The 27422-nt window shown below is 30.4% G+C and overlaps 2 protein-coding genes across 2 annotated transcripts in view; one reads left to right on the top strand and one right to left on the bottom strand.

The window, feature by feature from the left end:
* The window catches only part of LOC122502398 (CUGBP Elav-like family member 4), an 829562-nt gene extending 809770 nt beyond the window's left edge, over window positions 1-19792 (bottom strand). The window contains exon 1 of the mRNA XM_043612426.1: window positions 19642-19792. The gene's annotated coding sequence lies outside the window, so the exon portion shown is untranslated. The remainder of the gene's footprint in view (window positions 1-19641) is intronic.
* On the top strand, window positions 14944-15513 carry LOC122502409. Its single transcript, XM_043612441.1, has one exon. It carries the CDS (start codon window positions 14944-14946, stop codon window positions 15511-15513), a length of 570 nt encoding a protein of 189 aa, XP_043468376.1.
* Window positions 19793-27422: the final 7630 nt, after the last annotated feature.

Below are 27422 nucleotides of genomic sequence, written 5' to 3' on the forward strand. Positions count from 1 at the left end.
TAAGTCAAATCATTATATGAGCAATTATAATAGTAATAATATTTCTCAAAAAAGTTGTAATGAAAAGCACTTACCATTTCTTGTTTTGACAAGTCTTTAAACACTGTATAAAAAGCTGTCTGCTAGCTCAGTATTTTTTTAAACTTGATGTTTCAATAATACAACACTATATAAATTTTTGATATTTCAACATTAAATTATGAATTTTCTTAATAAATACTTTATAATGCGCGGAAAATTTCAAATAAATACATAATAAAGGGAAAAACATATTTATAAAACAGATTGATAATTCAGATCTCTACTGATTATACTTCAGTTTGCAGCACTGTAGCATGGGCGCGAAAAATAATTCAAATTTGAAACTATAATTAAAAAAACAATTACATATTATAATTTACATTAAATAATTTAAATATAATTAGTAAACTAATAATAAACCTTTTGAATTTATAAGAAAATAATATTTTTTTAGTTTAGTTAATAAATAAATATTATCTATGTGAAAAATTTATAGAAAATGGATTCAGATAAGGGAGCGTTCACATATGATGTCATGTCTTTGGGGGTAGGGGGGTCTTACTAAACGTGACACAAGGTATTTTCTCATGTGAAATTGCAAAAATTGCGTGACAGGAAAAGGGGGGGTTGAAAATCTCCAAAAATTCTGTGACATAATTTGTGAACGCTTCCTAACTTACCTTTCACGTATTATTAAAACATTAGACAGTAAAACTAAATTAAATAAAATGTTTCAGTTACAAAAGTTATAAACAAATATAACATTAAGTAAGCGCTATCTGTTGAGTAGTCAATTAAATAACTTAATGGGTAAAAAGATTATCAAAAGAAAATAAATATTTTATTAAACAATTGAATGTTTCTTAAAATTGAATTTTCATAAAGAATTTTATTTTACTAACAAATTTTTTAAATAATTGAATTCTTTTGACAAATTTTAATAAAATTTTAAGAATAATTGCATTTTTCGAGAAATTTGATGAAAATTATATTAAAAATAATTGAAATTCTGCCAAGAATTTTATTAAAAGTTTTGAAAATAATTGAATTTCGGAGAAAAATGTTATTATTTTTGAAGATAATTGAATTTTTTTTGAGAATTTTTGTAAATTTTTTAACATAGTTGGATTTCTGCAAAGAAATTAAATTAAATTAATGTTATTTTGAAAAAATTTGAATTGTTACGCAAAGAATTTTATTAAAATTTTTGAAAATAATTTAATTTCTGCAATCACTTGTAAGTGCTACAAAATTCAATTTGTTTTAGTGTTTTTAACTAAAATTCTTCTATAAATCTATTATTGTTAATGTTCAATTAAATAATATTATTAAAAAATTTAACTAATTTCAGAAGAATTTTAGTTTAAAATTTTTTTTTTTTAATTAAATTTTTTTTATACATAGGTATTTCTAATTAAATTCATTTAAAATTGAAATTTTATAAAATTTTAAATCAAAATCTTTTGAAGTTCATCTACTTATGAACTAGAAAACATCTACTTAAGAAAAACTAGATTTTAAAAATAAACACAATAATTTTAGAAAACAACAATTTTCCAGGATTTCGATAAAAAGCCCTGACTTTTCCAGGTTTTTCCAAAGTTTATAAAATTCCCTGACAATTCTAGGTTTTTCAGGTTGCGTAGCAACCCTGCATAGATAACTTGAAAATTGGAGACAAAAATTTTTCAAGTTTGATGTGGTATTTAATATAGGAGTATTTTTCAAAAAATGAAAAAAGATTTCACATGACGAATTTTACATAGGAATCCATATAGTTTTCATTATGGAAGTCGGGTTTTAACATAAATATTGACATATGTTTCCATGTAGATTCCCATGTAGGGATTTTCAAAGACGAAATTTCTAAATTAACTAAGCTAAACTAATCTAATTAACTAAACTAGTTGAAAGATAAAATCATATACATTGCCGACCACGAGTATCAGGACGATTACACGCGACTCTATAAAAAACATGCCATCGCTTTTTTAATTATATCTCGTAAATAAAAGAAGATACAAAAAAACTTAAATACGGTTAGAAAGCTGATTAAATTTTGCGTAAAATAAGGCATCTTTGAAGTTATTTTGTTAACTATTTTTTGAGTTGTAGAGTGAGAAAGAAATAAAAAAAATTATCAAATTTTCTCATTTTTGTCTCTTGACTTCAACTTTTTCAAAAATCTAGAAAAATTTATATAAAATTTTTCTAAAAACACAGAAAGGTTCGTTGTAATCTCAGCTTTAAAATAAGCTTTCGAAAATTAAAAAAGGTTAATCCGTCTTCGATTATCATTAAAAATGTGAAGTTAAAAAATAAGGTTAAAATAAAACAAAGTAGTTGTTTAAAAAAATAGTAAAAATATTTTTTTTTGTCTACATATGTTTCAAATGCCTATACTGTAATTATTAACTTTAGAAGATAATAATAATGCCATTTTTTCAACAAAATCATGATTTTTATCAGACCTGGTTTTTACAAACTAAATTTTTTCGCTTTCACAATTTGTAGCGAGGTATAACAAAGTGAGTATCGATTTTGTAAACTGATAAAACAGGATCAATGTTTGGTAGCTCTTATTGTTTTACTAACTTACAATCACCAGTATTTTCTACAATAAATGCACAGTATGGCCCATTATTGAGTAAAATTCTTTTGTAATGTAGCAGTAAATGAAATTTAGGTTGCAGATTGTCGTACAATTCTTTATATAACTCATTTTGCTTCTTTATAAAATTTGTCAGTACTTTTGCATCGGCACGAATAAACCTAGACGAAAGTAAGATGTCTAAAATTTGTCTTAAGTAGGTATATAATTTCCAGTGCTTATCGTTTTCCGGTATTGAATGCCCTATTATCAACCCAAAATAACGTACCAAGTTCATCATTTCCGATGCCGACATTTTTATAAGTTTATTATGAGTCAATCGATTCAGCATAATAGTTTGTAATTGCTTTATTCAAAGTTTCTAAAGTGAAATATTCTTTTTCAAAAATAAATGTGTATAATATAATAAAACTCATGATATAAACGCAAACACCTTCTAATACATCATGCATCATATCTACTGTCACATTTTCCGTAAGATGAGAGCCGATTACATCATTAAACACGCATCGTTCTTTGATTCCGCTTTTTGACAAATCTGCCTTTCTTTCGTACATCTGCTTTATAATTAATTTTCGTTCTCAATTCGGACTCATCTTCTTCGCACATTTCAGAAGTTTCTTTTGAGCCTAATTTGCACATTCTACAAAAATAGTTTGCATTAAAACACTACAAATCTTAATATTTCGTTTAGGCCTAAATTATCTCCCAAAATGAAATTCAACTGGAATTTAACTCTATATATTAGGATGGCTCTTATTTACCAAGTTGAAGTTTTGGGCCCCCCTTTACATGGGATTTTATAAACTTTTGGTTTTTTAAAAATAATTTTTCTATTTAACAAAATTTTTTAAATCTGTTTTAGATTCTTCAAGTGCACACTCTTACCTTTAAACTGACTTAAAATACAAGATTTTCGGTTCATAATTGAATAAGTTATAAAGCTTTTAATATAGAGACTAATATATTTAGCCAAATTTTACAAGTTAAAGTGCAAAAATCGGACACACTCGTTGTTTATTCACCTTTCGTAGGACATAAAGTCGAGAAAAACTTTAATTTAAAAGTCAAAGGTTTGGGTTTAATCCGGTGTTTTTATTTGGGAAATCTTCAAAATATTTTTAATAGGTTTTTAAATGCATTTAAAGACAAAAATTTAGATTAAAAAGAGGACTACTTTATTCACTAAATCTTCTTTTCTTACAGACCGTCTTTTTTAACGCATTTGGATAGTCTGTTTGATACTTTTCAGTAACTTGCAGCAAATTCTGTTTTTGGAATTCATCCTTTGTAATTGCGTTAATATATTTTTTCTACCACACGCACCGAAAGTACACCATTTCCTACGTGTTTAGCGGGAGAAAAGTGTATGATTCCCTGCGAGCGGGAGGGAATGTACATTCCCTCCCGGCTAGTGACGTGAGGGAGGAAAAGTAACTTGCTTTCTCGGTAATATTATCAAAGTATGACCATTGATGAATCAGTTACGTGAGTTACGTCAGCTAAGTGACTTACGTAACTTACGCGAGTTACGCAAATGGTGTAGTTACGTAGCTTACGTAAATGGTGTAGTTATGTTAGTCTTTCGAGTTACAAATAATAAATGATTTACGTAAGTTACGTAACTTACGTTACTTACGTTACTTACGCTACTTGCGTAAACCTACGCTCTTTGGGTTAGTTTAGTTATTTTAAGCTTTTCACAAACTTTCAGTTACCACAGTTGTAACTATACCGCCCCCAGCTACAACTATACATTCAAAAGTAACAATCAAACTGCCGCGTTTGTACTTTCGGTATACGTGTGTTAGAAAAAATAGTATGTGCAACTCGGGAGGAAAATTGATTTCCACTCTTGTTTTACAGTTCTCGGCTTCGCTCGCAAGCACTCGCCTTCGGCTCGTTTGCTCGCTACGCCTCGAACTGCAAACTACACTCGTCGGAAATCATCCATTTCCCTCCCTTGATGCACAATCTACTATTTCAGTCCTCTGGACATTTCGTTCCGCTAAATCATTAACAACTTCTAAGTTTTTAACAATATTTAAGCCCTGTAAATAGGAGGTATTTTGGTACCATGTATTCACATCGCAATGGAGAAACGATTTATCTATATTAAATCTATCAAAATAGTACATTGTGCAACGAGGACGCAAAGCGCAAGTTTCTCGTCCGAGCTTGATTTTGCAGTACGAGGCGAAGCCGAGTACTGTAAACAAGCGAGGACGAGAAATGCGTGCGTCCGAGGTACACACGACATTTTATACAAAACGAGAATGTAATCCGCGGTTACTCGGTGCGTTTTGAGAGGTAAAGCATGGCTTTGCTTCAAGTAGGAGTTTTACGGTACTAGGACCGTAAAACTGCTGCTTGAAGTAAAGGCATACTTTGCGTCTCAAAAACGCGCCGAGAAAGCGGAGATTACATACTTGTTTTGAATAAAATACTAAAGATTAGTCATTAATAAAATGATCCAAATTGTGCAATTGTAATTTTCTTAAGTCCTCGTCATTTCGTATATCATACCGTTTAGAAGCATCAAAATCAGGATTAGTTGAAATATTCAAGTTTTACACCATTTTTTTTAAATTTCAACTGGTATGTTTTCGTCAAAAAAAGCCATTGCAGAACATTTAGGGCTTAAATGCCATAATAGTATATTAAGCAACAAGGGCATTTGTTTGCGGTGATTTTTGTGACACGAGTGGAGGTCGAGGGCGCCGTTCTTCCTACTTCTTTCCTTTTTCCTCTTCGTAGTTTGTCATCATGTGAAAGGGGAAGGGTATCGCAGGTATGAAATTTTGGGAAATTTTTCCTGTGTTATTTACTAATTGGGAAACATCTTGTTTCTCTTTATAAAATAACAAGGAAGGAAATTAAATATACACAAAATGGAGTCTCCTTATGAGTCAGAATTTAATTGCAGCCCAACTGAATTAATTATTTCAGTTGTCAGGTAAAATAAAATAATACAGCCCGGTTGGTAACCTTTTTTACCAACCGTCAGAAATAACAGCCAAACGGAAGACCTTTTCTTCGCAATTGTCAGAAACTATTTTTATATTTATTTTTCCCTTTCTAAACTGTGTGAATTGTATAAATGAACAAATTAAACCATCCCACCACTAAACAAATGCAAAATAAATAAAAAAGATTTCCCCTGCAACAGACTATTATAACTATCCCACCATCAAACAAATGCAAATTAAATAAAAAGATTTCCCCTGCAACAGACTATTATAACTGTCCCACCACCAAACAATTATAGAACAATTATTAAACAAGTAAAATTGCTATTCGTAAAATCCTCCCCTCGTACAAATCGAGAATTTTGTACTTACGGGGATTGTGTAATTTTTATCAGCTTATTTGCTGGACGAACTAGAGACGTGTTCTCTAGCCGAACTTTAACTACTCGAACTTGTTGGTCTTTTCCTGGGAAGACTTTGGATATTATCCCTTTCTTCCACAGATTTCTTGGGGAGTTGTAATCTACTATTATAACCACGTCTCCTATCTTTAACTTCTCTGTTTCACTCGTCCACTTTTTTCGAGGAAGCAAAGTTGGGAAGTATTCTCTTAACCACCTTTTCAAAAATGAATCGGAGAACGATTGTGCAACTCGCCATTGTTTACGGGTACAATCTTGGAGAGTCTCAAATCTACCTAGCGTACAATTTCCTGTTAATGACCCTAATAAGAAGTGCTTTGGTGCCAATGCTTCTTGGTCCCTGAGATCTATTGACACATGGATAAGTGGTCTTGAATTGACAGAATGTTCAGCCTCTGCTAGTAAGGTGATTAGTACTTCTTCCTTTGGCACTTGGTCTCTAAGCGTTACTTTGAGAGCGGTTTTTACAAATCGTATCAGGCGTTCCCAGGCCCTCCCCCCATATGCAGAGCACTAGGTGGGATGAAGTTCCATTTAATTCCAAGATTTACTATAAATTCCTCTTGAGCTTGAAAATTTAGCTCCTTTTAAACGCTTAGGAGTTCCCTATTTGCTCCAATAAAATTTCTTTCATTACACCGGCACACAAAAAAAATTGGATTGTCAGGACTCCCATGTGGTAGGTTTTTTTCCTTAAGGTGTATCTAAAGAGAAAAACATTGTCCGACCTAAAAGTTAATTCGTGTTCTCTTTTTACAGGCTTGGTGGGGGGTGAAGTTTGAGAAACTGATTTTTATGGGAATTTACTTAATTTCTATAAATAAAGATTAATTTTTGCTTCTTCTGAATGTTTTTTGAATTCAATGACTTTAATAACATAAGAATTAAATATATAAGAAAAAATAAAAATGGCGGATCTAAAATGGTGGATTTAAAAAAAATTGTTCAGATTTCCTTTAAGGAGGTTCTATCGATAATTGATTTAATGAACAGATTTTGATAAAACTTGATGAGCAACTAGATAAAGTTAATATGAAGGCGTAGTTAAATTTTTGTGACCTCTAGGTACCTATGAAAAAAGTTATAAACATTTTTGATTTTTAACATTTAACATTGAGTCTTAAGGGAATTGAGTAGTTTGTCATATATATTTACAAACTGCAAAGTATTAAATGAACAGATATTGATCTAAATTTTTTAAATACTAAACTGATATGCAATAATTACATATCTGTTAAAACAATTGTCAATAGGTAGAGATGGGAGATTTACAATAAATCAATTTGTAAACAAAATTTACGTTTCATCTAAAAATATAAACAACACTTATAACGTTTGGCAACGTTGCATGAACTATACATATTAAATTTGAGCGCGAAATTTAAATGATAATTTTTATCAGAGGTTAGAAATAATTCGGCGTTGCCAAACGTTTGACGTTACCAAGTGAGACAAAACATTAAATATTTCTCACTGTTTTGACTAGCTGCGTTAAGCGATAGAACCTCCTTAAACTTGTTACTCGGGGGTTTTTGAGGTCGCTGATTACGAATCTGACATCAGATTTTAAAAATTCAAAATGGCGGATCCAATATGGCGGACGAAATTTTTAAAAATTCCTCGCATTTACTTGAAACTCGTTACTCGGGGGTTTTCGGGGTCGCTGATTACGAATATGTGACGCGACACGAGAAAAGGGACCTATCGCCGCAAAAGAGAATTTTACAGGGAGAGCGTTTAAAGCGCCGCCATGCGCAGAAAATCCGTGTATTTACGCGTACATGCTTAACTTTCGGGTTTTATATTATTAACACTATTTAAGTTTTTCAACTTTTAATTTTTTCACGTGAAAGAGCAAAGAATAATCTGTCGAATAGCACCATAATCTCAAAATCGATTTTTTTAACGATAGGTCCCTTTTCTCGTGTCGCGTCACATATGATGTTAGTTTATAAAAATTCAATATGTCGGATCCAATATGGCGGACAAAATATATTTAAATGAATGAAATCGATTGAAACTTGCTACTCCGTGGGGATTTTTAAGGTCGACGAATACGTATCTGATGCTGGATTTTTAAAATTCAAAATGGTGTATCCAATACGAATTACGATGAAATTGTTCTCAGATTTTATTGGTTCTTAAAACTTAGGTGTTTCCTCTAGTCGCTAATTTTAAATCTGAATTTTTCATAATCCAGAAATGGTTTACTGTAAATGTTTTACTAAAATTTAATCGCATTTCTGTGATACTACGATCTAAAAAAGTTTTTGACCTATGTAAAATTAGTTTTCGTGTTTATTTATTTTCTTTTTTTCTATTTTTGCGACTAGGGCACCTCTCCGTGGTGAAGGCGGGCAACGAATTCTCGGCTAAGTTTCTAGGTAAAAATTATGACTTCATGGCAAAAGTAGGAAAGTAGATTACGATGCAGAGGAGGGATACCTCAGTAACAACGGTTGGTCAGGTTGAGAAAGCCTTGGACAAAAATGGTAAATGTTTTGATTATTTGTCGAAGAAGTTTCCGAAACTGTCTGACGCTAAAATAAAAGAAGGCGTGTTCGATGGGCCTCAGATACGTAAGTTTTTATATGACAAAAAATTTGTATAAACGATGAAGCTTAAAGAAAAAGCAGCCTGGACAAGTTTTAAAGAAGTTTGCTTGGAATTTCGAGGAAATAAAGAAAGCCACAGATATAGAGAAATTGTAGAAAAAATGGTAGAGAATTTTAAAAAGCTGGGATGTTTAATAAGTTATAAAATTCACTTTTTAGATTCACATTTAGATGAATTTCCTAAAAATCTTGGTGATTTCAGCGAGGAACAAGGCGAGAGATTTCACCAAGATTTAAAGGATATAGAGAAACCCTAACAAGGGAAATGGGGTAAGAATACAGTGCCGCTCAATAACTTTTGCCCACCCTACAGCGATTGAAGGCTTTACAAAAAGTTTTGTATTTTGTTAATGTTTAAAAAATGTTATTGCACCATAAAATTTTTCGTTTATTTTCGTTTTTTTTAAGTGATACAGTTTTATAGGAAATGGTTGCATTTTAATCCAACACATATTTTCTGAAAGCTAGTTTTATAACCTTTAAAATACATTTTTTAAAATTTTTATACGATAATTTTTAAGAAAAATCTGATTTGTTTAAAAATTAGCCATTTTTTTAAATAGTTGATAACTCAAAAACGGTTACTTTAGGAAAAAATTTTTTATAACATAAATTGTTCCTTTTTGTGTGCAGAATTAGAAAAAAATATTAAAAATTAAAAAAAAAATTTTTTTTTCATTTTTTATATTTTTGTTTTAATTGTAGAAACTCGCTTTTTACACTAACTTTTGACAATTGTCACAAGACTGACATTATGATGACAATCGTCAAAGTAATTAAGAACCTTTAATCCGTTTACAAACAATATATTAAATAAGTATTATATCAAAAGTTATTTAAATGATTGGTGAGTTAAAATTATTGAAAAAAATTAAATAAATACGATGAAAAATTTTCTTGCTTGTTGTAGTGAGTGTAAAAAGCAAGTTTCTACAATTAAAACATAAAAATATAAAAAATAAAAAAAAATAAAAATTTTCAAAAAAATTAAAAAAAAAAATTTTTTTAAATATTTTTTCTATAATTCTGCACACAAAAAGGAACATTTTATGTTTTTAAAAATTTTTTCCTAAAGTAACCGTTTTTGAGTTATCAACTATTGAAAAAAATGGCTAATTTTTTAAACAAAAAATCATATTTTTCTTAAAAATTATCGTACAAAAATTTTTAAAAATGCATTTTAAAGGTGATAAAACTAGCTTTCAGAAAATATGTGTTGGATTAAAATGCGACCATTTCCTATAAAACTGTATCACTTTAAAAAAAACGAAAAAAAGGAAAAACTTTATGTTGCAATAACATTTTTTAAACATTAACAAATTAATTTTTTTAATTTTTATTTTATACAGTGTTAAAGCTCAGGAAAAGAGCTTTAAAAAGATACCTTTTTGAGCTTTTTATCTTTAATAATAAACAAAATACAAAACTTTTTGTAAAGCCTTCAATCGCTGTAGGGTAGGCAAAAGTTATTAAGCGGCACTGTATGTTGTCAGACTATTGTTGGACGCTAAAAAGAGATATACCAGAGACTAAAACTTCAAAGAAGAGAAAAAGAGAAAATCTGTTCTTTTTTGTCCGCTATATTGGAACCGCCATGTTGAATTTTTAAAAACTGACATCATATTCGTAATCAGCGATCCCGAAAACCCCCGTGTAACGAGTTTTAAGTAAATACGAGGAATTTTTGAAAATTTCGTCCGCCATTTTGGATTTGACATTTTGAAAATCTTATGTCAGATTTGTAATCAGCGACCTCAAAAACCCCCGAGTAAAAAGTTTAAAGGAAATCTGAACAATTTTTTTTAATCCACCATTTTAGATCCGCCATTTTGAACCCGACATTTTTTTATATATTCAATTCTTATGTTATTAAAGTCACTGAATTCAAAAAAACATTCAGAAGAAGCAAAAATTCAGCTTTATTTATAGAAATTAAGTAAATTCCCATAAAAATCAGTTTCTCAAACTTCACCCCCCCACCAAGCCAGTAAAAAGAGAACACGAACTATCTTTTAGGTCAGACAATGTTTTTCTCTTTAGATACACCTTAAGGAAAAAAACCTACCACATGGCAGTCCAGGTAATCCAAATTTTTTTTGTATGCTGGTGTAAGTTATTTATTTGATTAAAATAATTTTTATTTATGTCAAATATCCAATTAACTGAGTGACATAAATAATGTTTTTAAATAACTCATTATTTGTGTTAAATAAATTGATTGATTAGAATCAATTAATTATTAAATTAATTCAATTAAGATTTATTTGATTCAATTAATTAAAATTATTTAAAGGAAATAAATTCTTATTAGATCGAAATAAAAACTTTTTAAATAAGATACTATTTTTCAAATAATTATAATTACTTGAATCATATAACTTTTTTTCAGTGTAGCTATAGTAAAGTAAAAGTTATTAATGTGAACGAACATTATGCTATATTTTCAAAATTTAAAAAATTCATAATTAATGTTTTCAAATAATTATTGTCATCAATTTTACTCAAATTTGATATAGGGTTAATTTTAGTGTTTTTTATTAGAATTTAGTCATCAGAATGAAATTTGAGTTTTTCATTTTTTGATCATTAATTAATATAATATAATAGCAATTTTGAATTCTGTGCAATATACTGACAAAAGTCTCATATTATTAATATGGATATTGTTAATATTCTGACATAATAGAATTCTTTTAAGAAAGTAAACTTATGATTTTAACAACAATTTTTTATTGTTGACCCAAGAAATACAACCGTATAAAAATTTATTACAAAAAAATTTCAATTTTTAAACTTTTAATTTTTGAATCTTTCAATATTTAAATCTAACATTTTTTATTTGTTATTCAAAATTTTATTATTCTGACGATTTAATCTTAATAAGAAACACTAAAATTAACCCTGTACCAAGTTTGAGTACAATTCACTAAAGTATAGGGGAGAGTGGGGCAAACCGGACCCCCTAACGGTTTTTTGACTCTTGTGACTAAACAAATCAACCGATTTCATTTTTCGATGGCTTGTTTGAAAGATCATTTAATTGTGCAACTTTTTCCCACAGACACCTATACTTTATCTTTTATTGTCTAGTTGATGTGTTGACTTTAAAAAATTTTGCAAACGGTCCGGTTTGCCCCACCCCCTGGGGTAAACCGGACCGTTTAGTTTTTTATTTATAATATTGCATGTACATAATCTACAATAATAAAAAACATAAAGAATCTTGTAAACAATGGTTGTAGTAATGAAAATAATAATACGGGATTGAATTTTAATTAAATAAATATTTTTTTAAATAAAAAAATAAAAATGTTTGTCATTATCAGAGAAACAATATTAAAGGGTCCAATTCTTATTGGAAGACAATTATTTTTCATTGTAAGTAAATATTTTAATGAAGGAAACATTTTATTTATAAATAATTTTTATGAAACTTTAATTCAATGGAAATATCCTATGGCCGGTTTCCCCACAGGCCCATTTTAAGAATAAATGTTTGTCAAAAAGAAACGCTTTGCAAATTCATCAAAGTTTTTGGTGGTAAATATTCCAGAGGTGTGTACTTTCAAAACCTAAGACCTAATATTTGGAAACATTACATGATTTTCTCAGAATTCCCTTAAGAAAAAATTCGTAAAAGTGTAGAAAAAAACTAAAAAAAAAACTTTTGCTCCCTTCGTCGCACAAACGCAAGCTGAAACTGTCAGATTGAAAAAATAAGGTATACTAAACATGGTTGTTTTAAATTTGTAAACAAAACTTTTTCCAATTTCGCCATTTCGGAAATATTGAGAGGGGTCCGGTTTGCCCCACTCTCCCCTATTAAAAAACTAAAAATTTCCAATTTCCGAATTTTTGAAATAATGGCATAACTTCCGTCCATATTAATATTTTTTAATCTACTATCGCTAAGATATTAAGTTAGGTTTGTATACTAAGGAATAAATTTTGTTTTTTTATTTTAGACTGTCAGTAGCGGCGCTATGGGCTAGGGTTGTGAACTTTCATGAAACTTTGAAAAATGAAATGTTTCATGACAGTTTCATTGCCTCATGAAACATTTCAAAGTTTCAAGTTATAAGCGGAAAATTTCAAATTCAATGCAAGAAAGTTTAATTAACGCATATCATTGTTGTCAAAAATATGAAGTATTATTACTTACTTTAGATAATATCTTTCTTTAATTTTTATAAATAAAATAAATAATTAAAAAAAATATTAATAATTTAATTTTAAGTCATTTGTTAGAGGCAATATTTCAGGTAATTTTTAGTTAATATTAACATAACTACTCTCGTGTTTTCGGATGTAAACAAAAAACTTTCATTAAATTGTTTCGAACTAACCTAAAAATTCTGGAGATTATCTAACCTAAACTGACAACTGCGCATGTGCAAATAAAGCTTAATTATTGGTTCTTCAATGTTTCATGAAATTAATGAAACTTTCGCTTATGAAACACTGAATTTATTTTTGTCGCCGTGTAAGTCGTTTTGATGGTGTTCGCTGCCGATGCGCTGTTTTCGCGTTATACATCAAGTTTAAATTTGAGGTTCTTTTGTTTCTTTGAATGTTTGTCTGCGCTGCGATGGCAGTGAACACCATCAAAACGACTTACACGTCGACAAAAATAATTTAATATTGTTATTTCTATTAGCGGGCCATTTTTTTCTCAATTGCTTCTTACTCAATAATGTATGCAGAATACGATTGTATTTTTTAATTTTACGTATAGCGTGAAGAAGACTTTTTTATTATAATATTATAAATAAATAATTTAAAAAACAATACAAAAATTTTAGTGCGGGAGATGTACGGAATTTTCAAGTATGGAAACTTATTCTTTAATTTTGACAGAATATTAAACAATTTTTTTACAATAATAAGTATTCAAATGGTAGAGTTTTCAAAACAGGGGTTAATGAATTCATATTGCTTTGAAGCAATTAATATCATAAATGAAATAAACGATAGAAAGTTTATGTCATAAAAAGTTCAGTTACCAATATTAAAATCGAAATATTGTTGTTACTAAACTTGACAAAAATGGTAATTTATTTAATCTTTTAAGTGTATAATACTATTGACTATTTACTTTTTGACACCTATTTCATAAGACAGGATAAATATTTGTTAAATTATTTTGTTTAAATTTAAGTAATAAAGTAGATTTCATTCCAAATTTATACTTAGAATATTGTAAACTAGAAGGGTTTTGAAAAAAAACTTATTTTACATTTGTTAAGGATTTAAATTTTAGGCGCGAAAATATATCAATTTCCTGTTTAACGATAAATCAGAAGTGTGTGAATAGACGATCGGATATAAGTTGAGTTCGTCTTGAGCGTTGTGACGAAAAAGATTGATCGGTAAAACGTGCGTATGCGATATAAGATTCAGAAATTTGTTGATCTAATTATTGACATTATTTTATTTTGCTATTCTAAAGTTTATATTTTCAACTCTTAAATTAACATTATTCTTCAATTAAATCAAATTAAACATTTTAATCAGTTTGTTTCATGACGTTATAACCCTACCCGAAATTCTAGTATTTCTTTTTGCTAAATTTAGAGAAATTCTTTAACAATTTAGAAGTGAACGACCTTGAACGGAACGTGAAACGAGTACGAAAACAAACATGGCCGACAACGATGATGGGAATAGTGCGGAACAGGACGAAAACAAAGATCATGACGATTATTTAACTACAAGCGAGAATGAGGAGGATGATAATGGTCACACAAGAGACGGTAAAAACAATAAGCAGACCGGCGAACCAAAGATTCAAGACACACCGAAAAGTAATTACGAAAACAATAATGGTCAAACCAACCGCAGTGATCGAGACCCAAACGGAGGATTATTTTTAAACAACGGAATGGGTGACATTTTAAACTCAACGGAAGTTATTAATTTATTAATTAGATAAAATCGCGAAAGAGACGCGATGTTTCATTCAGTTATACAAAAATTTGCCGATATACAAGTAAATAATTTTCCAGGTAACGCAGCAGCGGCACTTTCGTATCACATTATGCCAGATTTAAGTCGAAATATTATTGATTTTGATGGAGAAAGCGGAAGTATTTCAGCGAGCGAGTGGATGCGAAATCTTGTCAGCATGAAACAACTCCACAATTGGCTGGACAGTTTTACTCTGGAAACAGCGAGAAAACACTTGAAAGGAGGAGCCTTTTTTGGTACAAGACAAGAGCCGAAAAAAAAGTTCTTGGGACAAATTTAAATGTTTTTTCAAGAAGACATTCGTAAAGTCGGAAAATAAAACGACTAGATGGAAGAAAATGTCAGAGAGATCCCAACGTAAGGAAGAATCGACGACTGCCTATTTTTATGAAAAAGTAAAATTGTGCTGCGACATTAATTTAGTCTTCGAAGATGTGAAAGAACAAGTGTTGATTGGGCTTTGGTCACGAGACCTTTGTTCATCTCTAGCATCAAAAAAACACAGTGATATAGACGACCTAGTCCACGATTTAATAAATCTGGGAAGAATCTCAAGTCAACGCACGGAAAGAATTCGAAATACTAAGGAAACCAACGTCACCAAGAAACAGTCGAGTTCCTCGACACCAGTGAAACCCTTAAAAGTGAAACCAAAACAAGGATTAGAAAATCGAAACCCTGATCGCCGTCCCCTATTAAAAAGTGACACGGGAGAATTAAAGTGCTACAATTGCTCGAAATTTGGTCATATTTCTAGAGATTGTCCAGATCCGCGTCGAGAATTGTATTGTGTGAAGTGCAAAGGCAAAGGCCATACCCAGAGACATTGTGCGGTAATTGACCCGAATAGAAAACCCGAAGTGCATTATTTTAATACCAATCGAGATTCATCAATCGCAAGGTTTTGATATGGTAAAAGATGCGGTAATTTTTCAGAGTTTCGGTTCCCAAAATTTTAAAACCAGTTCACCAGGAATTGTTTACGCGAATGTTGCAGTTGATGGTGTATTAGTGGAAAATATCGGTCTCCGTGTAGTTCTAGATGACGCACAGAATCTTGATATTTTAATCGGGCAAACGTATACGGAAAATCCGCGAATGAAATATCGTAAAGAAAATAACCAATTGATATTTTCTAAAAATCCGCAAAACTATATAATTGACATACAAGAAGACATTATTATTTCCGGTAGTGTTAGTGCTTCTGACAAAATTCTATTAATTTTGTAAACGTTATTAGTAACAGGATCGATCATACTATCCCAATTCTAAATATGAATCAATCGACAAAGGAATTCAAACAAGGAGAATGCATCACCAGAGGAGAAATTTCCAAATTACCACAAGTAAATAGTGTCCTTGAACGAGAACCTGTGACATTGGAGGACATAAATGTTTCCGAGTGCGACAACAAAGAGGAAGTTCAGGACTTGTTAAACATTTTGAGTAAATTCCGAAATATTATCTCGAAAAATCATTTTGAATTAGGATACACGAATTTAATCGAAATGAAAATCACAGAAAAACCGGGTAGCCAATCAGTGTTTTATCAAAACCATTCCGGGCAAGTGACAAAGAACGAAAAACATTAAAATCAATTTTTCAAGAATTCCGCGAAGCAAACATTGTTACCGATACCGACTCGAAATACCCGAACAAAGTGATTCTAGTGAAGAAAGCAAATGGTTTGCCACGTGCTGTTCTTGATACCCGCAAACTAAACAGTCAAACCGAAAGGATTCATTTCCCATTACCCAACCTTGACGATCAGCTGTCACTGTTGTGTAACGCAAAGATATTTATTACACTCGATTGTAATGAATGTTAATTGTTTGGATTGCTCGTCGGTCAGGGTTCGTTTAAATAATTTTAACATTTTAATTACAGAATCGAATTTCAAAAATATATTTACAAAACACAAATAAAAGTACAAAGAATTGACTAAACTCGTCTACGCGGAGACGAGAAGAACGACGTAAACGTAAATATCGCGAATATTAACAAAACAACAAAACACGTGAATTTCGAGCGATAACTGTGATTTCGACGACGTCGACGATTAGTTTAAGTTACAATAACGTGCGAACGCGGATTTTCGTAAAGAAATGTAACGCGGCGAGTTACAAAACGATGAACGATAAAATTAAGCGAACGTGGACTTTTGTATAGTAACGCGACGAGTTACAATACAATAAAACGACATTTCGAACGACGATGACTTCCGACAACGGTACCGACAGTTTCGCGGGAGAGAGTGCTACAGGACCAGAAGTAACACCTCTTTAGCCCTCTGCGGTAATACCGCTTGTGGTAATACCACTTTTCTCTCATCGTGGTGATACCACTTCGAGAGCTCCTACTGCGGTGACACCGCTTCGAGAAGTGAAGATCTCGGACCGTGCATTCGGGGTCCTCGGTTCGGTGCGTTGTTGGAGGGAGAAGATCTCGGTGGAGAGACATACTCGCTCGCTATTGGTCGTAGGCTGAGCGCACGCGCACAATCGGCACTCAGGAGCGTACAACAAATTTCGTGCGTCGAATAAAACGCAAATTTTAAAAACAATTAAATAATAATATTTTGATTTCACTTCATTATCGTCACACGATCTTGCCAATAGTTATCTCCAAGTGCCAATAGCCAAAGAGGACAGACAAAAAACGGCATACATAACTCCGGACGAGACTGGTGAATTCACGAGAATGATCTTCGGATTAATGAATGCACCATTCTACTTTTCTAAGTTAATGAAAAAAGTGTTAGAACCATTGAGAGATCATTGCATCATATTTTACTTGGACGATATACTTATTGCTGGAACAAACTAGATCGACCTTCGACAGAAACTTATTTTAGTGTTGGAAGCTTTGTTAAACGCAAATTTAACATTTAATCTTGCGAAATGTGCTTTTCTTAAGAAAGAAGTAAAATATCTCGGATTTATGATTTTACAAGGAAAGATTGAACCAACCAGCTCGATGATAAAAGGGATTGTCGATTACCCGACTCCAACTGACATCCATAGTCTACGCCGATTCCTTGGACTAACAGGATTCCTGAGAATATTTGTCTACAGATTCGCCGAAGTTGTAGGTCCGTTGTACGCGCTACTGAAAGAGAAAAAATTCATTCGTATGGACGGAAAAATGTGAAGAAGCTTTCATCGATCTGAAACAACGTTTATCTTGGAAACCAGTTCTACAAATATTCGACCCTCACGCAAAAACTGAACGTACAAATGAAGCGGAGAAAAATTATCATTCCAGTAAATTGGAATTACTCGCAATCATATGGGCTGTTTCTCGATTTCGATCGATGTTGGTTAATATTCATTTCAAAATTGTGACTGTTTGCCAAGCATTGATGTTTTTAAGCACGCAGAAAACTAAGAATCCACAGATTATCAGATAATCGAATCTGCTGAGTGAATTCAATTTTGACATCGAACATCGCGCAGGAGACAAAATGGCACACGTCAATGCCTTGAGCCGAGCTCCAATCGAACCCGAAGAAGACGAATGTGACAGTGAAGACAGATTACGAGGAATATTTTCAATAGTAAATGTTGACGACGAGATTATTATGTATCAATATAGTGATAAAAATTTAAAACGAAAACGCGAAATCTTATTAAAACCGATTAGTGAACGAACGAACAACGAGAAAACCATGTGAGAGATTATATTTGTGAAAGTGGAATTTTATATAAACGTGAAGGAAAAAAATTGTTATATATGATTCCCGAAAAGATGCGCAAGAGCATTGCTGTGAGATTTCACGGGTTACAAAGTCATGCCGGACTTGAAAGAACTTTATCGAAAATTCGCGAATATTATTTCTTTCCGAACATGAGACGGTATTTAAAGTTTCATATTCGCAGTTGTTTACATTGCCTTTTAATTAAAGCAAAAACCGGTCGACAAGCAGGAACGTTACACCCGATTCCACCTGCCAAACTTCCTTTTGCATTAGTACATTTGGATCATGAAGGACCTTTTGTGACGACACCGCGAGACAATAAATACGTATTTGTCGCGACCGATAACTTCACGCGTTATTCAGTGATTCAAGCAGTAAAGAATATGAAAGCAATCAACGTAGTACGAGTCCTTGAAGATTTTATTTTGAATTTTGGAGCACCAATCCGATTCGTGACAGATCGTGGAACCTGTTTCACATCTGATCTTTTCAGAGAATTTTGTTCGAAACATGGAATTCAACATACCCTCAATTCACCACGTCATCCCCAAGCCAACGGCATGGTTGAAATGACAAATGCAACTCTGATCCCAGCGATGCAAGCGAACATTCAACATCCAGAAGGTAGAGATTGGGACTTACGTCTTAAAAAAATTCAGTGAGATCTCAACGCATCATCAAACTAGACGACAGGACTGAGCCCTTTCGAAATGCTCTATGGTTACTTCAATAGACTCGATGAAAGAGAAATTCGATCAATGACTGCAGAAAACGACGAACGCTACACTAACCCAGAATTACTTCAAGAAGAAGCTCGAAAGAAAATTGTCGAAGAGCAAGAAAATTATAAACAACGCTTTGATAAAAATCGATTAAAAGCGTCATTTACAATGTAGGCGATATTGTGGCAATGAAGGACACTATTATCGCTACTGGCAAATCAACTAAATTCCAAAAACGTTATCGTGGGCCGTTAGTCATTACACGAATCTAACCGAGTGACACTTACGGAGTAGCCGCCCTCAAGATTAATAATCGAAAACGCAGATACGCTGCAACCGCACATACGAGTCAATTAAAATTGTGGATACAAGCATCTTTAGAAAACGGCGAGGAAACGGACGATTTCGAAGAGTCAAGCGAAGACGAAGAACTTCAAGAAATTCTTGAACCGACAAATAATAAATTGTCACCACCCACCGAAGAACCGACAATTGAACAACCAATTCGACGAAGTGTAAGAAACCAGAAACCAATTGAACGTTTTAAAGCTTAATTTTATGGACTTTAAGTGAATTTCTGTATTTAATTCTATCAGAGAGAAACTAAGAGTACGCACGTAATGCAAATCGCTCTTTCCTTTGAAAGTCTGCCCCCTTGCGGCCAAAAGTCCCAAGCTTAGGTGGTTGGCTATATATGTCGTAGGCAAATAGAAGAATCCGGCAGTAAGCCTACTTCCTAGGCTGTAAGCTTACTGCCGGCAATTAGACGAATGCACATCGAAATCGTTCAGATTCATCTATTTGCCTAGGCAGTAAGCTTACTGCAGGGTTGCCAACAACATGGTCTCTAAAATCGCCACAGCTAAAATAAAAAATCGCCAGAAATAGCCAACCTTAATAGTTTAGCCGCTAAAATTAAAATTTTAATTAGAAAGTTTTAGAAAAATAATTTATTAAATTAAAGAATTTGTAAAAATTATATTAATTAGAAAATTGAATGAACTTATTTATTATAAAGTTTATTACAAAGCTGCAACGAATTACATAAAATTTTTAAAAATTGTTAATCATTTTTACATATATATAAAATGTGAACCTATTTTATTCTAATTAGTCTTTCAAATGTTAACATCGGGTAAGTGAATACATGGGAACTCGTCATTCTCACTTAAAATGTTAAAAGCAGTTAACGCATTATTATCAAATTCTTTCTCTTGAATGGAGAGATCGCTATTATTTGATTTGTTCTTAAACGGATAAATTACTTTATACGTAAAATTTTGAAACATTTTATGTGAAGGTGTAAAATCTTTGCAGCATATTTTGTTAATTGTAAATCTAATTCGAATTCTTAAAATAGCGTCTAATAACTCAATTAACATTCGATTTCTTGATGTTGTTTTAACTGCATTCATGACTGAGAATGTTCTCTCTACAACTGCATTACTTGATGGTAAACATAGTACTCTTAAAACGTAAACAGCAAGATTAGAAAAAACGTAGTTTCCACCGGCATCTTGAAACATTAAAACTTCAGGCCAAAAATCTTCACTTTTTGTTGGTATATTTCCATTAAAAACTGTTTTCCAATCAATAATTGTTAATTTGTTCCATTCAGCTTCAACGTCACCCAACTTATCGTTGTTGACAAAAATATTTACAAATGGTAAATCTTGAAATTTTGGCTGAAATGGATTCAAACAAACTGTAGGCAGTAATTTATTAAGACCCTGAAATTGTTGAAGACTTTGCGGTGCACGTTTTGCAAGTTCTTGGCATAAACGTTTTAAATAGTTAAACCCTCTTTCTAAGATTTCGATTTTTTTCACATCATTTACAGGATACAAGTTTAAAGCTGTATTAAACTCAATTCCGAAATCAATTTCAGAAACTGTCTTATACGCTAAATCGTTCGTAAATTCTTTTAAAACAACAAATATTCCACCATCGTAGAAAGAGGGCTTCAAAACTTTTTTAGCAAATAACATAATCAATCCGCTTAAATCCTCAAATAGGCGACAAAGATCTACATCGTCACGTTGGAATAACAGATTGATTCTTTGCACTTCCGAAAGAATTGGCTTAACGAGCCTCAAATACAAATAGTTAGAGTTATCCTGCAGCATATCATTTAATAAACGTGCAGAATAACATTTTTCTTTTTTTACGACACAAGAAAAATGAGTTTTCAGTTCAACCCAATGTTCCAATACAGTCAAAATGCAATTATGCCTCGCTAACCATCTGGTATTCGAGAGTTGAACAAATTGATGAAATCGTTTAGTCTCTCATGTGTCTGATGAATTTTCAGTACCATTAGTATTAAAAATTTCATATAAATGTTTATATTCTGCTCTTCGCTTAGCAGACTGGGAAAACCAGTTATATGTTTCCTTAAGCAAAAAATCAACGGATGCTGGAAATTCTTCCGACGCATTTGATGCACAGTTATCTATCGAATGACAAACGCATCGAATTAACTGTAAATCAGGGTTATGCTTTTTTAAATAAGCATATAACGAGTTGTATTTGGCACAAAGATTCGTTCCTCCATCTGTCCCAAGACCAGTTATATTTAAAATATTAAGACCAATGTTATGAAGGTAGGTTTTAACTCCTTCATATACTAAGTCTGCTGTCGCAGATTCGAGTAATATAATTCCAAAGTAATCAGTTAAGATCCTATTTTTACTTTTACTGAAGTATTTTACGCACATACAAAGATATTTGCAAATTCCCTTATCAGTCGATTCATCTACGATCAATGAAAATTTCGAATCGCCAATGTCTTTTACTAATTCACTTAACATACAAGGCGATATAACATTTTTGATTACGTTGCCACACTTCGTTCGATGCATTTGAAAATTTTCTAAGCAACTATTTTTTCCGAGTTCTCTGATTATGGCACAGAGATCATCCACGCTTCGAACTGCAGAATGGCAAGCTATATAAGCTGCAATTTTTAAATCTCTGGTCTTGTCCATCTCATTAATAATAATTTCATGATGTTGAGTAATTTTCTCCTTTATATTTAATTTTTTCATTTGGTCCAGATGCTTTTTGGTTTGTGAATGTTTCTCTAGATAATTGATATGAGCTCTTAGGGAGTTTTTGCAAACTTTGCAGAATGCCTCATTGAAATTATCTCCTGAAGCTTTAGTTAACCAACCTGCAATTGATTATTATAAATAAATTAAATGATGAAAAACATCTAATGTTAATTTATTGAAATTTTAAACTACTGACTTTTAATTTATACATTCGAATTTTAATTAATTAAATCTTAATTCATCAACATTTTGTTGGTTTAAAATATTGTATAAATTTAATTTCTATTTTTTTAAAGATTTAATTAAACTTTAAATATTCTTTATACAGAAAATATTAAAAATATATTATTATAATTATGGGTAAAAAAATATACTCATGAATTTTACTATAGAAATTGTTGTAAAACTTTATATTTTCTAAATTTAAAAACTGTATATTTTGAAGTAAAATTTTAGACTTTAAGTATAATAATATTTACTTTAAAATGTGTAAGTTTTGTAAGTTAAATTGATTTGAAATAAAATATACTTGTAACGAGACAGGAAGAAAAAGACCAAGAATGCAAAAAATTCTAGGTTACGTTTATCATTGTTCTACTCTGATTATTGTTTTTCTTTTAATTTTAAAAAATAAAAAATAAGTTTTATTTAATATTTTAGTTGTTATAAAGACTATTTAAAATACATAGTACACATATCATTTCTTCCATTATAGATCTCTTTTTTCGTATCATTTCACATTTATTATTCTTATTTTTTCGAAAATGTGTTTAATGTTAATTTTCTATAAATTAAAACTATTGCTTAAAATACTCGGTATGAATTCTTTTCATTTTTTTATAAGAACAGTATAGAAACATTACTAAAATTAATTTCTAACCTATAATAAGATTTACTTCATTATTGTTTAAATTTATTGTTCTTTAAAGATACCTTTAGCCCATGGTCTTGACTCCCATTCCGCTTTATATTTTCTTAATTTCTCCGGCTTACATTTACCCATTTTTATATTTTGTGCTCAATACGCTTTTTGGACAATTACACATAAAGTCAAACAAATTTAGACAAGTAGACACAAACCAATTCACTTAGGATTTTACACAAAATGAATCTTCATTCACATGCGCGAGTTAAAGAATAAGCACAATACACACCGTGCACAATACCATGTCGTTTACGAAAGTTACGACTTACGTAGGTTGTAGTTGTATTCAGATCTTAAGGTTAAGTCCACAATATTTCTCAATATTAAAAAATCGCCTGAAAATAGCCAATGTGAGATAAAAATCACCATAATTGTCGCCACCCGCCAAATTAAAAATTTTAGTCGCCATCAGGAAAAAAAATCTCCAGAATGGCGATAAATCGCCAAGGTTGGCAACCCTGGTATAGAAATTAATTCAACATGAACTATAAAAATTTAATCAAATTAAATTTTATTTAAAATTATTAAATACGTCTATACTAATTATTAAAGTAAAAAATGTAATTAATTTTATTAAATTTAATTTAACTTTTACTTTTAGTTGAATTAATTTCAATTTATAAATTAAATTTCTTAAAAATTAATTTTTATTGCTATTTTATTTATTAACTTTATTAATTATAGTAATTATTGTGTAATAATTTTTAAATCGAAATAGTAAGTTTAAATACTTCATTCAGAGAGAAACTCTTCATTCTCAGCATTGCGATAGATTTACTTTCGGGCCTTTCGGGACACAAAATCATTCTTCGGCCTGTTTCTGTTATGAGATTTGTTCAGTTCTATTCCGACTATTTCTCGCGTTCCTTGCATTTTACGAGCGATTACGAGTGCTTCCGATTTTAATTCGGCTTAGCCATTGCATTTGACATATGTGTACAGGCTCACCGATTTAGGCAATATATATGTCGTAGGCAAATAGAAGAATCCGGCAGTAAGCCTACTTTCTAGGCAGTAAGCTTACTGCCGGCAATTAGACGAATGCACAACGAAATCGTTCAGATTCATCTATTTGCCTAGGCAGTAAGCTTACTGCCTAGAAAGTAAGCCTACTGCCTGATGTAAGTTCGGTATTTAGACGACTCGCATCAGCATTCACGATGTGTAATAGCTGTAGGCGAATTACAATAATGATATTAATAATAATATCAAATATCCAATTAATTGAGTGAAATAAAATAATTAATTGTTTCAAATAACTCATTATTTGTATTAAATAAAGTCATTTATTAGAGTCATTTAATTATTTAATTGATCCGATTAAGATTTATTTAAGTTAAATAAATGTGATTCAAATAATTCAAGTTATTTGAAGCAAATAAATATTTATTAGATCCAAATAAAAATTATTTGAATTAAATAAATATTTTTGAAATAACTTGAAGTAATTGAATCAAATAATTTTTTTTCAATGTAGTATTAATAATAATAATGGTAATAATAATAGTAATAATAATTATAATAATAATAATTATTTAAAAAAAATTATTTGTATTATTATTACACCCAGAGAAATGGTATATTTGTCTCAGAACCAACTAGACTTTTTATTTGTTTCAAATAAATTTTATTTGGTTTAAATAAAATTTTATTTGACTCAAATATATGTTTTATTTTTATCGAATAAAATTTTTATTTATAAACAAATAAAAAGTCTAGTTGGTTCTAACACAAATATACGTTTATTTAAGTGAAATAAAATTTATTTGGTTTAAATAATAATTTTCTCTGGGTGTATTAGTGCAATTCACCTAAGCCTAATTCAAATTAAAAAAATTTGACAATACTTCATATCAGACAAAGGTGGGCACCGTTAACCTAAAAATTAACGTCGTTAATCGTTAATTCGTTAACTGAAAAAATTAACTTCGTTAATAGTTAATCCGTTTACGAACAAGAAAATTAATGGAAGTTAACGTTAACCATTAAAAAATTAAAAAAAAAGAAATTTAACGGACCTTAGTTAACGAAAGAGAAATGTAACATTTCCGTTAACTGTTTTTAAAATTAACTTAAAAGTTAAATCGTTAACAAAAAAATTAACGGAGTTAATTAACGATTAACGGATTAACGCTTTTCTGCCCACCTTTGATATCAGAAGTTTCACACATAAATAAAATTTATTATTAATTATTATTTATCAACACAGAAAAAAATTTAACTTAAAATAAGTCGAAAAAGTGACTCATTATGAGCTGCAACAAAAATGATCCTCGCAAATGGCGCTACGTTCTATGTCATTTAACATGGACTCATTTTGAGTTGCAACAAAAATGAGTCCAAGTTTTTTCTGTGAATAAATTTAAATTTGTTATTATATTTTTCATTATTTGTATTATTATTATTACTAAAATTCACCTACACCAATTATCACATCGTGGATGCTGATGCGAGTTGTCTAAATGCCGAACTTACATCAGGCAGTAGGCCTACTGCCCGGCAGTAAGTCTATACGTAAAATTATTTATGGAAGAAAATATAATTTTGGATTCAAATTTAATTATTAACTTTACGCCGTTAAACACTACAAATAATTCTACACAAATAAATATAGTTGGGTAGTTCTACAAACGAAGGACGAAAATGAAGAAAATTTTGGCACAATATTTTTTTATTTATTTTTTTTATATTTTACTTATTTACTTGCACTATTTGTAACATTAACTACATATTTAGAGAACAATGAAGGGTTAATTGTTACAAATAAACATAAAATTTCTGACAAATGTGAAGAAAATTATGAGAAAAACTTGTTTCCACATAGAAATTTGAAAATATATTTTCCTATTTTTGGTCTATTTTTTTGGGAAATTTTAATTTATCTCGAAACTGTGACGTGTTGGGGTAAAAGTAGACCTAGATTTGAATTCAGCGCGTCAAAATACGTATAGAACACATAGTGCTATCAATGTATACTTTCCCGAAAAAAATTTTGTGGTCCTGTGTTATTAAAGTAACCTAAAAGTGGCCAGTCAAAAAAATAAAAATTGTAAATTTTACATCGTAAGCCATGTGTATTCTGTCAGAAAGTGCCAGGAAACTGAGAACCAGGAAACTGAGAATTTGGTCATTTTTCGTCTGAAAAATTGAAAAACAAGGCTTAATAACAAAATTTGGAATACTGGTCAACAGGGAATAAGGCTCTACGACACCTAGAACAACAAAAGTATAAAAACATAAAATATTTTTTTTAAAGGCGTGCCAGGAAACTGAGAATTTGTCTGACCAAATGCCCATTTCGATCACAAAGTACAAAATTTTAGTTAATTGAACTGCAAGTTAAGTAAAATGCAAGTGATATCATATTTAGTTAACCTTTACTAAGCTCTGTGAAAAATGGTGAATTAATTGGAATGAAAATTCTTAATAATTTTAACGTTTTTTATGATGCCAGGAAACTGAGAATTAATTCGATGGACAAAATTCAAGATAATATTTTTAAATGAAATATCAAGTAATGTAACAATTATTTTAATCTTTGTAAAGTACAAATATTTGAAATTATAATCGAAGTGTAAATTTGTATTTAATCGCTTAAAAATAATATTTATATAATTTATTAACTTTCATTTTCACATTGGGACATGCCAGGAAACTGAGAATTTAGTACTTGAATGCTTATTTTTTGCAAAAAATATTTTTTGAAACCGGGTAACGTTTTGTGCCATAATAGTAATCATTAAGCACTACAGTTCCCATTGAAAATAATTTTTTTTTAAATTAATGTAAAAAACAACCTTGGACATCATATATTCCCTCGTTTGTAGAACTACCCAGTTATCAGAAAATCTATGACATTAAATTTTTTACACTATTGTATTTTTTAATTTGAATTTCTCTTCAAATTGATTTTAAAAAATTAATCTCTACACACGAAAGTTTTACAAAGAAAAATTCTACACATTATAATTAAATAGATATATTTTAATTTAACTTAATTCTTAATTTTTTATACATTTACTTTACTAACTTTATGAGGTAGAATTAATTTCTGAATATTTTAATTTATTATTATTTATTTAAAATTGTATTTATGTGTGTAGATTTAAATACTGTTAAATTTAACGTTAATAATTAAATAAATTAAAGCATCCAAACTTATATTTTTTCTAATTTAGAATTTTACGGTGTGGAATTAATTGCGAAGAATTAAGGATATTTAATTAAATTAAATTTTTTCTATAATGAGTGTACTCTCTATTTTTGAATTAGTAAAAATGTTTGTTAATTTGAATCAGTGACTGACTTTTCGCTTTTTAATTTGTAAATTTTACTTTTTTAAGTCAGCGTGGTCACAAGTTTCAGTTTATCAATTTCTCCGAAATTAGCAATTTACTGACATTAAAATTCCTTTCCCTGA

Source organism: Leptopilina heterotoma, unplaced genomic scaffold, assembly GCF_015476425.1.
Source record: "Leptopilina heterotoma isolate Lh14 unplaced genomic scaffold, ASM1547642v1 Lhet_228, whole genome shotgun sequence".
NCBI lineage: Eukaryota > Metazoa > Arthropoda > Insecta > Hymenoptera > Figitidae > Leptopilina > Leptopilina heterotoma.

Bases quoted from the DNA above. Each gene is read 5' to 3' on its own strand.
- LOC122502409 (XM_043612441.1), top strand. From the start codon at position 14,944: ATGTCAGAGAGATCCCAACGTAAGGAAGAATCGACGACTGCCTATTTT.